The 16,115-nt window shown below is 40.6% G+C and overlaps 1 protein-coding gene across 1 annotated transcript; it reads right to left on the bottom strand.

Annotated features, from left to right (window-relative positions):
- Positions 1-618: 618 nt before the first annotated feature.
- On the bottom strand, positions 619-7,064 carry LYPD6B (LY6/PLAUR domain containing 6B). The gene is made up of 4 exons (XM_018566777.1): positions 6,953-7,064; positions 6,075-6,173; positions 3,884-4,014; positions 619-1,182 (listed from the first exon to the last, which is right to left on the bottom strand). Exons 1-4 carry the CDS (start codon positions 7,062-7,064, stop codon positions 1,015-1,017), a joined length of 510 nt encoding a protein of 169 aa, XP_018422279.1. The 3' UTR covers positions 619-1,014.
- Positions 7,065-16,115: the final 9,051 nt, after the last annotated feature.

The following is a 16,115-nucleotide window of genomic DNA, read 5'->3' on the forward strand; positions in this document are numbered from 1 at the left end:
CAAATCGAACTTGTTTTCTGCTCGAAATATTAAAATATACAAATGTCTCAAATCATTCTTGCACACATAAACGGTAAAGTTTACATACATACAATACAAAGATGATATTGTCAGGTTTTTATTACTGTCTGGGTCCCCGCTGGGGGGAGTCACCCTCTCTGGCCCCTCCAAGTAATGTTCCAAAGGATTCCCTTCCAGCCCTTTGGTATGGGGACCAGAAGCTTTTAACAACACATTTTACCTGCAGTACCACCTTCTGGGGTCTTGCTGCATGAATGTTTAATAGCGCTCACTCCGACCTCAGATGGTCGACCTCAGATCACCGCTGTTTACAAGGAAGTGACAACTCCAGTGCCTCTTTCACACAGGGGATTTCATTTTTTCCCCAGAAACAGCCTTCAATTTTGACTGATCTGCATATTACTCACCACCGGGACTATCACGCTTGGCACTTGCATACATTTTACTTTTTTATATTAAGTACATTTAGAACTGTGAGTCCCTTTAGCACCTAGAGGGCTGTACACCAAAGTTCTATCATTTCTGGGTAAAGAGAGATGAGTTTATAATCCAATAGGAGAATAATATGTACAACTATCACAGCTTCGTTCCTGGCTCCGTCAAGCAAAGACGAGGATTACTTGTGGTTTGGCTTTGCAGCAATCACAGACACTAAAATAACAAATTCTCGTCTTCTAAAGTAGCACAGTTGATTGTCTTTATCCCTGGATTAAAACACCAGGCGTTGCATCAAATACGTTTCCATACAACATGGAAATCAGCGACATATACAAGTATACTTTACTATAAGGAAAATACATTAAGAGCTCACTTATTCACAGTCCAATGCTGTCTATGACGTTTTTGCCATATTTCTGCCTTCAGGCAAGAGTCCTTTACTGTCCTTTCAATAACTTACTACAGATAATTCATCTGTGATTCCAGAAATGCCTGTAGAAGGCCTCCCATTCATGATAAACAAAAGTTAGTTTCATGACACCAACAAACATGGTGCTAAAGGATGAGGAGGATCCATATGGCCAATAGCATGGTAGGTATGAGTGCTGTCACCCTGTGGGCATCTGATTTCCGATGAGAGCGCAGGACATTAAAGATGGCATTTGTATGGTTTGTTGGAACATCCACATTGCAGATCATACCATCACAACAGGAAATGCATTCCTGGAAGCAGACAAAAAAAAGACTCATTAGATCAGATTACAGATATGCTAGTAAAATCTGAATAGTTTTTTAATAGTTATTGCAGCTAGGCATGTATGTTCACAGTGTACAACCATGTGTGTCCAAGTCCCATTCATCCAGGTCATGGCATATAAAGGCAAAAATAAAATCAAGGCAACGGGACTTGCTGTATTTTTCAAGACAGAACACATTTTGAAGACAAATACAGCCAGTCCAGTTGCCTTGATTTATTTTTTACAGCCGTGTGTCCATGTGCTGGACTAACCGCTCCAGTATTATCCCTGGTAACAATGCCGAGCAGCTGGGAAGACTCCATTTACCTAATAGACCTCAAAGAATGATTAGCCAGGTATGTCTGATACAGTTGGAAGAGGCACAAATACATCACATTATTTCTTAAAATAGAACTATGGGGTTAGGGATTTTCCCCATAGTTCTCCTAAGAGTAATGGGAGGACACAAACTAGCGTCCTCCCGTCACCCAAAGCTCAGTATACCGCGAGCTACAGCTCGCGGTATACTGAGACGCCGCAGCCGAAACGGATCCCGACAATTATGTCTGGATCCACCCAGCTAGAGGCAGAGCCAGCTGTACCCGATCAGACAGGGGTGGGGGGAATCCAGTCCCTCCCCGGTCACGGCTCTCTGCAGGGATAGATCGAGAAGTGAGCGAGCGCCGGTATGTGTTGTTATATGTGGTATTCGCTCACTTCCCGATCTACTGAGCCGACCTGTGACAGTTTCATTGTCACAGGTCGGCTCAGATTATGGGGCTGAGTGAAAATCACTCACCTCATAATTCTCCTTTAAATCTTTCCTTCTCTAAACATCAGAATTGTGTGAAAATTACCTGATAGCTTGGCAACACGAAGTCTCAACATTTATACACTGCAATCATTTTTTACTTTTTTTGTTTCTCTTTTGGGCCACCTCTGTACCTGAGTGATTTTATAAATCTTAGACTTACACGGTTAACATAGACAGTTACAATCCCTGACAAGCAACGCAAGGGTTAATTTGAGCAAAGCAGAATGATAAACATAAAAATGATACAAATAAGAAAACAATTTATTACAATTTTATTACAATTAGTTTTGTTATGAGACATTTTTACTAAGGGCAAAGTATATATTTTTTTAAATACAATTTGCAAACTATCACATGCTTGCTCTTCCATATTTTTGTCAATGTATTTGACATAAAGCTTTAGAGATTGGCCACTAGAGGAAGCTCATGGTAACTTAGTGCAGCCTTTCTCAACCAGGGTGCCATGACACCCTGTGGTGCCTTCTAGCCTCCTTAGGGGTGCCTCAAATTTTTCACACAACTTTCTGCTTCTGATGTGAAGAGGGCTCCTGATGTGAAAGTGGGGGCTTCTGATGTAAAGGGATGGGGGCTCTAATGTGAAAGGGGTAAACCGATGTGATGGGGACTCACATTTTGCGTGAGGTCCTCCTTTGAAATCCATACCAGCCCCTGCTATCTCGGATAAGGGCCTGTTATGGATTTCAGAGGGACAACACATCATTTTTTATATTTATAATTTTAAACTGGGGTGCCTCAAGATTTCGCATACTTTTAAAAGGGTTCAGCAAATGAAAAATGTTGAGAAACACTGGCTCAGAGCAATTCAACTGTTAAGGGCTCGTTCACACCATGCCTGTTGAGATGTGTTGACCTGCATAGATCAACGCAGACTCGATGCATGGGCACATAGAAAACAATTGTTTTTTATGTACCCTGTTCACAGCGTACATGTGCAGTGGTGTGTGCATTTTTACGCAGCGCAAAGCACTGCAACATGTGCCAATGCACTACACTATGTTGCAACAAGCTGCGGAGTAGAATGAACTGTCATTTTGTGACATTACAATAAAGTTACTAAAAAATAAAAAGTAAACAGTGCGATGCTATGTTATGGCGCAAACACGCATAACCAATGTGGGCTGGTGTGAACAAGCCCTAGGATAATATATCAGCCCCAAAGGCAGTTATTAGACTTGAATTGAATGAAGGAGTAATAAAGCAAAACCACTGTGTAGCCCTGCAAAGCTAAATGCAGTGCCTGTGAACATAATTAGCAAATATGGCTGCACAAGTGTCTACATATACTTATAAATACAGAGAAACAAGGTTTTTAAATAAAAATGATTGACACGTTTATTTGCATCAAGTGGTTCTCTTCCACATATTTACATTTTATGGCCAAAGGTTTGGGGAGACCTGACCAACACACACTTTGCAGCTATAACAGCCTCCACTCTTCTCGGACGTCTTCCTACAAAAAGAAATTGTAGGCTGTCTTTTTAGAATTTGGTCCCATTTAACAAAATTATCATTTGTAAGGGTCAAGTACTGATGTGACCCGGCCTTGTAATGTGCATTTAAAATGATCTCAAAGGTGTTCAGTGGGGTTGAGATCAGACCGCAGGGTCTCTGGTTCCTCCTTACCCAATGCTTCAAACCATGTCTTTCAATCATGCTGGAAAAAATAAGTGTCTTTTCCAAACTATTACCACATGGCTAGAAGTGCACAATTTTCTAAAATGTCTTTGTTGTAGCATTCACAGTACCCTTCACTCGAAACACCTGAACTCCATTATTTAGGAGGGGTGTCCCTATACTTTTGGCCATATAGGGTACAAAGAAAATGACCTAAAAATATATGCATAATCCTCACCGTATGTCCAGAGTCCCAATGATGGTGACATCCCACATTGTGACACTCTTCCCGTGTGGCACATTTTTTGGTGACGCATTTACTTTTGCCATGGCTTGTGAAGTGGTGCACTGTTTTACAGTAATGTGTATCTGTAACAAAAAACAAAGACTTGCTTACATTATGTATAACTTGCATTAATCTTGTCTTCTTTTTTTCTTTAGGCCATTTTTAAGTTTTCACTCTTAAAGCTATATTACATAGTTACATAGTATTTGAGGTTGAATAAAGACATTAGTCCATCAAGTCCAACCTATTAGGATCTCATTCTAGGAGTACCTGTACCCCTGTATATTACGGTCCCTTAAGAAATCGTCCAAAAGTTTCTTGAACAATTCCACATTCTTTGCTGAAATCACCGCCTGTGGCAGTGAGTTCCAGACCCTAACTGATCTTACTGTGAAGAACCCCCTTCGCCCCTTGTGCTGGAATTTTTTTTCCACCAATTTTAGGTGGTGGCCTCTAGTTTTTGTAATGGAGTTAATTTTAAACAGTTTATCGCTAATGTTGCTACCACCATTGAACATTTTGTACATGGAGATCATATCCCCCCTTAATCTCCTCACCTCCAATGTGAACATGTTTAAATTTAGTAGCCTTGTCTCGTAGATCTGGTCCTCCATACCCCTAATTAGTTTGGTTGCCCTCCGCTGGACTTTTTCCAACTCAAGGACATCTTTTCTTAGTACTGGTGACCAGAACTGGACCGCGTACTCCAGATGAGGTCGAACCAATGATCTATAAAGTGGCAAAATTATAGACTTGTCCCTGCAATACATCCCCTTTTTAATACAGGACAAGACCCTGTTAGCTTTGTTTACAGCAGCCTGGCACTGCAAACTACCTTTCAGTTTGTGGTCTACAATGACCCCCAAATCCTTCTCCATTTCTGACTTCCCTAGCGGCATACCCATAATTGTATAACCCATTTGTTTATTTTTAAGTATAGTACTTATAGTATATAGTACTTCACAGTTCATTTGGGGAAGTGTGATGCCATTATTTAAAGCAGAAGTAGAGTTTTCAGTCTCTCAGGAGCAGGCAGTGGGAAAAAAATGTCAGCAGATAAGCCATACAGAGTCTATTCTACCATAAAAATCTATCTGCTAGGAGTTTTTCTTTTGCATTGGGGGTTGAGCACTGATGGTGATATCTCAACACTGGGGGCTCCACAATTTCTAAAATGTTGGCATGCAATTAAAAACACAAAACAGTAAAATATCAGTTTAGGGTGACTATTTCATTTAATTGGGAGCTTTATTTTAATGACAATGGCTGAATTATATTTTAGAACTATAAAATGAAAGGTTAATTTTGTTTAAATCCTAACCAAATTTTGCCACGTGAGGCCAACCCCAGACATAACCACAGACATGAATTGTCCCTACACATTTGACCACCACTTCCAGGCACATCTTGCCCGGCATCTATTTATAGACATAAGCGGTTGGTTCATTGCAATGCAAATAAGGAGCAGTACCGCAGCACCTAGCCAAAGGGGGGGGGGGAATGATGGGACAAAAATTCATTCATAAGTGACAATTTTCCCTAAGAACAGTGGCCTGGCAAGCAATTGCATATTGCAGAACAGAAGAAGAGAGGGGGCATGTCTCACCAGTTCTGTTAGTCAGTACTAATTACAGAGTGCCTTGGATCCAACTTGGTTACTTACTGCACCATACATATTTATACAACCTGCACAACTGCTATAGCAAAGCATTGGGGATAAGACTATCCGTCTACATATCTATCTCTGTGACTTCATTTGTGCTTTAAGGTTGGCCATATGGCTGTTTTAGGCTTGTTTTAGGCATTTTTAAATCTCAAAAACAAGCAAATGAAAGAATGCTGGCAAGCTGCATGGGTCTGTTTTCAAGAATGTAAATTAAGCTGGGAATAGCCGATTTTATTTTCCTCAGAAAAATGGCCAATATGGATAGCATAAGACTTTCTATATTGGTGCTGTGGAATATGTTGATGCTATGACAATATCCAATATATAAAACACCAGATACTTACTTAAAAAAAAAAGAAATCAACTTAAAAGCTACAGTCACATGGCTAAAATAAAGATCCTTATCCTTAAAGCTCTTTGAATAGAGCCTATAAACTGGATAACATCAACAGGCAAAGGTAATAAAATGGCACTCACTTGGTGGACACCACTTGTCCTCCGCCCATCTGTTGCAGTTGTAATTGTCACTGGATTTCTCACATGTAAAGCACTTGAAGCTGTTTGGAAATGGGGTAGCTATAAGAAAAATATATGTAATTAGTCATTTCTATATGTATACACACACACTAAATCTCAAAGCAGAAATACTCTCTTGGTTGTCTGTGAAGATTCTCATTCATCCAGGTCATAGTATATCTGAAAAAAATAAATCAAAGCAACTAGACTTGCTGTATTTTTCTTGAAAACGTTTCGCTGGTCATCTGATTAGCTTTCTCAGTTCACTCTAAATTGACAAAGCTAGTCACGTGACCAGCAAAACGTCTTCAAGAAAAATACAGATAGTCCAGTTGCCTTGGTATATTTTTTACAGGGCCCTCTTGGTTGTTAAAAGGGTCAGCCCACAACAAAGTCTACTCTTTCAGACAACAAAGTAAGGAAGGCTACCTCACTTGTGTCTCAGACTCTCCCCACTGGCTGCTGACTGGACATTGAACAAAATGACTACTCTGCTCGCTCAGCTCTCTCCTCCTGTCAGTGTCAACGTTCAGTGTCAGACTGACAGCACCATTAAATGTAGAAATGCCTGGTTACTGGCCCTCCGTCTCAATCTGAGCACTCATGTGCTGGGGTTTACAAAACATTAAGTATAAGAAAGATTCAGGTACTGACACTGGCTGTGTTTAACACATGCATTTAATAACATGTTTTTCTTTTTAAGAATAGCTTACTGAATTAATAGGGGGACCAAAAAAAAGTAGTTGGCCATTGACCACAGCATCTATTCTAATCATATTATCCTAAACCCTATGTAGTCATGAAAAACTGGCAATGACAAATAGAAAATGTCTACTCACAATCTGCAGGCGGTCTCACATTATGGAAATTCACATTTTTAGCAAATGCCGTGTGCTTCAGCATGATGAAGAAGTGGATGGCGCAGAGGATTAGGAAATTCAGGAACAGCATCCTGTCCGGTGGGAATCTTCAGGTCCTGCGGATTGCCAAGTTCTTACACCTGCACAAAACACAAGTGGAAATCGACGGTTTAGTCAGAAGAAATTGACATACTCAAATCTTTCTCTGTCTGTTGGTCTGCCATCTACGGAGAGGACTTCTTCTGAAAATGATTTTCTCTAACAAAAGGACAGACCACTAGTGGCTACCACTCTAGTTCGGAACGAACATTGAGAAAGATGAAAATGGCTGTATATAGGGCTGTGATATAGAGTAGATGGTATGAAAGTACTACTGGGGCAATGAAAGCTAGATATGCATGGCTTCTTCCATTATGCCCATAGGGAACCTGTACTTTGCCTGTCCCGGGCAGAGTAACAGGTTCACTTTATTGTAGAAACCATAGGACCCTTCTCACAGTTCATTTACTCCTCAACAACACCAGTAAGCTGTCCAGAGATACCTAATAAATCTACACATGACACTTCAACTGGCTCGCCAAAATACAGCGCTGGTGGCAGAGTAGTCAATCACCAAGCCTCAGCACTGACACGGAAACAAGATGAGAGCTCATAGCCTGTGTAGGATCTGACCACGGTAAAACCTAAGCTGGCCATACATCTTAAGATCTTTCTCTTGATCCCCTCATCCATGTTAAACAGCAAAAGTGGAGAAATTGTCTCTGCCAGCTACCGTATTCTGACATCCGCCAACCACGTTGGTCAGAAAACCCCAAAAGTGATTGCAGCTGATTGGTCACAGTCACTGTTCAACCAACAATGGCTCCTTCAACCTTCAGATTAAAGTTTGTCAAGATGGTTGGTGTCAGCAGGGCCACCCACGGCCCGTATTTTGGCCGATTCACAGGGATCGGCTGAAATTCGTGCCATGTATGGCCAGCTTGAAGCAGAACATTGTCGGGAGACCAGAGCTGCAGGAGAGAGTGTGGAGAGTAACGTCAAAAATGTACCTTTGCAGTGGGGTTACCCCCACACTGCAAGGGTTACGTGTTCCTTTTGTCTAGAGGACTCAAATAAAGCAGATGTACCCATCTGATCCTTGGTCCCACCAGACTGCTAGACCAGTCCCAGCAATCTCTTCTACCCTGGGCTCTGGTGACCTGAGGAATGTCATCACATCTTATGCAGGTTCATTGATCTGCATTAGACGCGAGGACACCGAGATAGATTCCATATCCAAAGCAAAGGGGGAGACTTGAGCGCTGACCACTGGGGGACCAAGGATCAGGTGAGTATATCTGCTTTATTTGAGCACTACTTTTTTAATCGCAACACACGGTATTGCGGTACTGCGCATTGCGGCGAGATCGAGGGCATTGCAAGCGGAATGTGCATGTGGGGGCTATTAAAATGGATGGCAATACAACGCACCTCCCACACTGTTAGCACATGGAAGGTGCGTTGAGCATTTTGGTGCGCTAATTACATGTAACTGTGCGGTTAACGCATTGCGCCAGTGTGTATGGGCCCTAAATGAGGAACAAACCCCTTTTCTTAGCATTTGTGGTGAAAATGTGTTCATATCTTCTGTGTAAAGAATGGAATGCTAGTAACCTCTATACGACATCCGATTGTGAACATCTGACGCAGCAACAAAAGTAACACCACTTGAAATTATTTCAAAAATAAATCAGACTGACGCTCCGATAAATCCACAATTACTCTTCTTGTAATGGTATATTTTGGGATGTTACAAATCTGTATCACACTTCCAGTAGCCCGTCACATGAGTCCACATTCCTCCTCTGGCCGGTCAGGCATAGCCTGGCTTTTGTTCGGGGGAACATTGTTCGATTTTCTGCTCGCTGAACCCAGACAGCAGATCTCAAACAAATATTCTGGGTGTTTCACTGTTTGGTCAGTGGGGGCATTTCAGGAAGTCCACGATACCTTGGCACAGAACCAGTTTACTCAGCAGGAATTCACCGGCCATTGAGACAATACCATTGTGTACCCAACTCTGTTTGCATAACCAGCCAATAGCGGGATCATTTAAAGGGAATATATTATATAGATAAACATGCTATATGATCAACTAAATGTAAAATAGTGTGAAAGCGGCCGTACAGGTAGCAGTTGGTGATCAGTTGGGTGTGAGTGTTCACAAACAAGTTATTTATCATCTGTTAAAATATGGAACAACTTTTATCTCATGCGGGAATTGTTCTGCACTTTGTAATCAACTGAGAATAGGGATTGAAGATACAATCAAATTAAGTATAAATGTAAACAATCTATTAAAAGCTAAAAACCTTCATTTAATTTTTTTAACCTATGGCCATGAAGGATATAAATCAGCTTTGGGTGCACCAGACCAGTTATTACCTTGTAAAGGTAGCAGTGACATAATCACTAAGCTGTACATAACCTGTGCTGAAAGCAGATCTGTGGGAGGGACCCAGCAGGCCCCTCCCACTACAGGCTGCTCAGAAAACTACAGGAGGAGGCAGATACAAGACCAGTCACCCTGCACAAGTAGGGAAAGCAGCAGTGAGCGGTCTTTATTACAGGAAGCTCCTGCAGAGGAAAGGTTTCACACTGGATTACTGGACTTGAAGAAAAACAACAAAAGAGCACCAAGGTCTTCATTTATAAAAGTTCCACCCAGCATATAGCTAGCCAGATGCTGTTTGCACGGCACAAGTGCCCCGAGATGACGCTAACAAGTATAGGAAACGCCTATACTCATCATCAGCTTTTATAAATGAACCCCCAAGATTCAAGTAACAATACACGCGCCTCTAATATTTAAGCGATCTGAATTCTGACTTCATGCCGATATTTGTTCGATTGATCTTAAGCGATTGGCAAAATTCCACCACAGCTGATCATCCTGAAACCATCAAATTTGATCGAATAAAGGATTTTTGGCTGCATAGATTATATATATATATTGTATGTACAGCACTTTTGGGCAGCCATATTCAGACATGCAGACATTGCTCATCAATACTCAGTGAAGAACTACATTTTTAAACTAGAAGATAGTTGTAGGTTGTCAATAAACTAGCCAACGTTGCATAGTGATTGTTTCACCTTCAATATGTCAAGCCATAAAATGGCTTAAAAGATTGTTAAAAAATAGCATTGTCCCATTGCAGAGATTTCATGTCCTGTCCCAGGACACAACAGGCAGTAAAGCAAAAACTCTCCAAAGTAAAGGGAAATCCCCCCTAGACATATGTCACTGGAATAGGGGTCCCCATTGGATGATTTCTATTCTGTTCTGGTGGTAACTGTAAAATGTTGCATTTCCCCTTCACTTTCTGAACATTTGACAATGGTCACTAGGACAAATATTGAGGATGAATCTCCCCAGTAAGGACAAAGATGGTAATAAAAATGTGTGGTTGCAACACTCTTCCCACTCTTTCCAAATCTAACAAAATTGTCTTCAGACAACACTCTAAAGTGTAAATCCAACCACAACTTTCTTTTTGGTTTTGGATAAAGTGGGCAAGGGGTTTTTTACTATCCAGGCATACAGTTTGCCCTCAGTTACTGTCACAGTAACAATAGTTTAACCAGACAGGAAATGGGGGAAAATTTCCAACAGCAAAACAGAAATATTTTACTTTTTGTAGGGTAGGCGAGGGCTAGAACCCTTGTCATTTTATTACTTCTGTCAGTGTCCTTTTACAGATTTTCCCTCCCTTCCTGTCTTGTGAAACCACCGTCACCGTGACCAATAATGAGAAGAAATTTATCTGACACAACCACGTACAACAGTAAACACTCAACTGGAGTTTTAATCTTTCCTTAGGCTATCCATAACTAAAAAGAAAAGTTTGGTATGGACAAACACTTTAAGGGTCCTCACACATAGGAGATCACAGATGGTCTCATGGCTATCTGAATTCTTTGACTACTGTGAATTGGACCAGTTAGTAGATTCTGAATCCTGTCCCTATCTTTGGTGTTCCCCTGTAGCGCCTGACTGCACCACCCATATCTTCTCTCCATAGCAATAAACAAGATGATCAGCCAAGCTTTTATATTTGTACTTGACAAATACTCTAACCCTTCCCTACGGTCTCTAAATACATATTAATGCCTGGAATTCTACTTTTAATGATGCTACAGAAGAGACCTGGAAGCTCTCATAACTGTTGTATCAATGGACACACCATTACAACATGGCTGCACCCACCATGATTTCCGTGTTACATTGTAATGTTAATCCTGACACTGACAGACACGACTGAAACCTGTTCCCAAACTCAGAGTTAGTGATGTGGTGCATGTCTCCTTTTATTAACTGTTAATAATAGTAGTAGGCTAGAGTTATTGTGAATAATATACTGTACTAAATGTTCCAGTAAGCATTGTGAAAAGTCAAAAGAAGATTCTGCTTTACGGTTCACCTCAAGTCAAACACTTAACAGGTGAAGGTTTTATTGTTCATTTGCAATGATGGCAATTGAGTTTTTCTTCTCAATGGTCACACCTTGTAAGCTCCTGGCACCACCCTGTGTATGACATTCACGTACATTACAGGCAGCACATATTAGACGCGGGGAACCGCATGTCCGATGAGGCTACTGGCGCTACTCCAAGACGCAAAGCAAACTACAATCATGAATGGAGACAAGGGGCAGAGATGGTGATGTGAAGTTGTTGTCAGAAGTCCCAACTAATGTTATTACAGTTTTTACTGGGTACTGAGGAGCCCCGGGGACACCGAGATCTACATCTAGTAATGGTGTTTTTTTTACCCTAACCTTTCACTCTCAACTCCAACCAAAACTCATTTAATTTATAGTTTTGAATAGTGTTGGATGACTTGCAATACAATTTGCATACCCCATTCCGGTTCTTTCTGAAGACTGTGCCGGGGACAGAAACTACAAAGAAATATCCACAAAGGGTCAAATATAAATATCTCCATCGCACACCAAACCAGTATGTCCTATGTGAGGTGCTGGAACAATCGGTGGATGATGTCACAGTAAAGCAGCTATAAATATGTTGTCAGCACACCTCCAATAAACTTCTAGCAATAAAACCAACTCTTTTGACATCTGTTCTGCATGTTGCATAAGAAAAATGCAAGGTTTCAGAACCACCTCGGGTCCTCTTCATCAGACAAACTGGCACTTTGTGCCGATGAACCCTAGGCAGTTGCTAAAGTGTGGTTCTGGTATTGCAAGAAGTTTGACGTGTCCCCCCAATGGCAATAGAACAACAATCTTACAGAAGCTTGAACTCTATCCTTCACTACTATATTTCTTTTATATCTGTGCCCCATTGTGGAAATTTCCCCAATGGGGACACAGCCTGTAAAATGCGTAAAAATTAAATACAATTGTAAATTAAATTACATTTACAAATTGCTTTCAGGAAATTGTTACAATAATATAAAATCTGGGTAGTCACTACAATGTATTACATTTTTTATAATATATTCCCCCATCCTGCAGGGGTCACCAATCCACCGGCATTTCCATCAGTGACAATACCGCACATCCACCATAGATACACAAGGTACCGCACCTTGTTCTCCACACTGCAGACTATCAGCCAGAAATCTCAGCTGTGCAAATACAACTCAGGACAGGAAACATATTATCACTCCACAAATACTCATTTCTCTTCATCCTAGGGTTATTTCACAGGTCTTCCCGGCTTCATAATACATGTGCTAATTCCACTTAAGAGCCTTTCCAATGGTTGTCATAGTAGAAACACTTCACGTGCTTACAATAGCTTTATCATTATCTCATAACTCAAGCTGAAAATGCAAACAGGCCCTTAAATATGACCTGCCGTATATCACGCTTCCTTGGTGTCCCTAGCTAGCCTGTCCTTGAACTCACTTATGCCATCCATACTTTTCTGCCGAAAATTGCAAAAGAATCAAATAAATAATACACTATTTTCTATCAATTGCCGTGCTATCACATTGAGGAGACCCTAATCAAACATGGCGGAAAACCAGATTTCTTGATGGGGTCCTGTTCTCGATTCATTTCTATTTGGTCACAATTAACTCTTTGAATCTATTCCAATGCATAAAACAGATCAAAGTTTGCTAGTTGATCGAATTGCTTAAAACGGAAGTAAACCGCCAACACAGAATTGAAGTAAACCGCCAACACAGAATTGGTCTTCTCACGGACTTTCTTCCAGGTTTGGTGCCTTTGGCCACTTGATTGGCTGGTATGCACAGCTCAGTGAATACAAGTGCTGACGGGCAGGGAGGAGCAATAATGATGAAAGAGACATACCGAAAATTAAAAAACCATACTGGTCAGCGTTTTTTTTTAAATGACTCATTTGTGCTTTAATAGTATGTTGCCTACATTCCTTCAATCACTTTCAATCATATTAGCATTCAAAATCGGGTTGAAATGTCCTCAAAACTGCTATGTGCATGACCAGTATAAGGGCTGGTGCGCAACTAAGCATTGCTTCCGGGGGGAGCCTTGATTCAAATCAATGGCAATGCATCTCACCTAGTGCAATGCTTGGGTGTGAACCGGACCTAAAGTTTTACCTGTAGTCTAACAAAACATGTTATAGGCTGAAGCTGGCCATACACTATGCAAAATTCGCACTGTGGGTGCCGCTGTTGGTTGATCAGAAGATTGATAGAGCAGGTTGCAAAATTTTTGGCCAAATGGAGCTTGTAGCCAATCAGCATTCAGAATACAATGCAAAACAGCAGGGGATTCCTCCATCCATGCGTGGAATCTGTTATATTTTCTTTTTTTACTTTTTTATCACTTACTTTTTTTTTATTATTATAAATATTTTTACTTTTTTAAATATGTTTATCTTATTTTTTACTTTTTTATATTTATAATTTTTTTTATCTCATAATTTTTTTATTTTTTTTTTGTTTCTAATTATTTTTTACATTCATTTTTATTTTATTTATTTTATTGTATGCCGGTTGCATACAAGTGATCTCGGTGACATCGCCGAGATCACTTGTACAAAACGAGCAGCGGCTTCCCCACTGTACATTTAGCCCTGCTTACCAGAAACAGGGCTAAATGTAGAAAGAAAAACTACCAGCTCAGCGCCTGGAACTGCATGTCCCGGGTGTGTGGAATTCCACACCTCTGCTGCCCCTCTACTCCCTGTGCCCCGAGGCTGGGCCTCGGTGGCCTTGTGGGAAATCCAGAGCTGTATATACAGGTGAAACTCGAATAATCAGAATATCGTGCAAAAGTAATTGCAGTAAGTGCTGCAAAAGGGGCCCAAACCAAGTACTGAGTACATATGCATGCTTGTACTTTTCAGAGGTCCGATATTGTTCTATGTACAATCCTTGTTTTATTGATTGCATGTAATAATCTACTTTTTTGAGGTTGTGGATTTGGGGTTCTTGGGGTTTTCATGAGCTGTAAGCCATAATCATCACAATTATGACAAATCACGGCTTGAATTATCTTGCTTTGCATGTAATGAGTCTATCTCATATATTAGTTTCACCTTTTAAGTTGCATTAGTGAAATAAATGAACTTTGAACGATATTCTAATTATTCGAGTTTCACCTGTATATCATAACCCTCTTTACTGTTCCGACAGACCCTGCAGTCAATTATAGGCAAATGTAAACCTTCTGAAAGTCAGTATTTGCTCAGACTTATGCACTGAAAGTGTTAACTATAATCAAGAAGCAGAGAGACTGTGACTGTAGGTGAAATCTATGGCACTGCACCAACCTAAACATGAACACTGATAAGTAAAATTATTTTCAGTATTTACTGCACATAACAAACAAAGCTGATTTTCTTTACGAGTAACCTGCGTACACAGGAGTCGTATCAATTTCAAATGAATGTATCACTGGTGTTGTGTTCCTTTGTTTAATCACCTTAAAATAAATAGATAAGACATATAATTAGAAAAAAATTTGGTTACTAAGGCTGAGCATGATATGTTGGGTTATCTGGGGGGACTCCGGTGTTATCACCTATTGTAACCCAGGGAATAAGGACACTGACCTGAAAAGCTCATAGAATACACAAAACAAAAAGAACTACCATATTTTTCCGTGTATAAGAGGGGTGTCTTATTCACGGGGGGCGCGGTTTCGAAACTGCTGAAAGTGCTGATACCACTGCAAACTAGCCTCGTGAGTGAAACTTTGGATTGCAGAGAAAAGATAACAGTTCTCCTCCAATCATAAATCTTTTGTACTTGACGTCAGCTGTTGCTGGGGAGAGCGTGTAGACAGTGCCGAGAGCGGTAATGTCGGAGCATTCTGCGACCATAAAAATGTCAGAAAATGAAAAAATACCGGTAAAGCGGCTGAATAAAGTGATTGGCTCAGAGGTGAGTGTGATGCATAATATCATTTAAAATATTGATTTCTGAATTTTGGGTAAGAAAAGTTGGGGGCGTCTTATACATGGGGGCGTCTTATAGACGGAAAAATACCACAGCCTGCTAGTACATAAACTTAAACTGGGGGTTTACATGGTTTACAAGTTAAACACTGGGAATGATTAGAAAAGCCAACATCCTATCCACAAGTAAAGCGACACACAAAATTAATCTGCAACATTAGGTATACTGAAATGCCGGGAATACAGTCTAAGAATGTTTCACCGTTTTGAATAAAATAAATGTGAATATAGCACTGGGTCAATTTTTTGTAGACCAAAGAGATGCTGTTTTAAATTTTGTATACTTAAAAGGTGTATTAATAAACTGTTCGCACAGTGAATAGCTCTGTGAACGAGATTCACAGCACTTTATGGCCACTAGATGGAGCCCAGGAATTCCTATGCTCCTCAGCTCCATCTAATGGTCACAATGTTCTGCGAATATCATTCGCCGAGCTCTTCGCTGTGCAAACGGTCTATAAACAAACCCCATTAACTGGTATTAAAGACTGTCATGTCTTTTTCATGAATGCATGCTAAGCCACCTTTTTAACATTCCCCCGTATCTAATTATATCAATATGTGGACACAAACTGCTCAACAATTGCTGGCTCCATATCTTACAGAGCAGCTACCCTGAACTTCCGGGCATGGGAGCTATCTGCTACTATGGATATAAGGAGACTCATTTGTAAAGCCAGCA

This window comes from Nanorana parkeri, unplaced genomic scaffold (genome assembly GCF_000935625.1).
Source record: "Nanorana parkeri isolate BGI_ZX_2015 unplaced genomic scaffold, ASM93562v1 scaffold974, whole genome shotgun sequence".
Lineage (NCBI taxonomy): Eukaryota > Metazoa > Chordata > Amphibia > Anura > Dicroglossidae > Nanorana > Nanorana parkeri.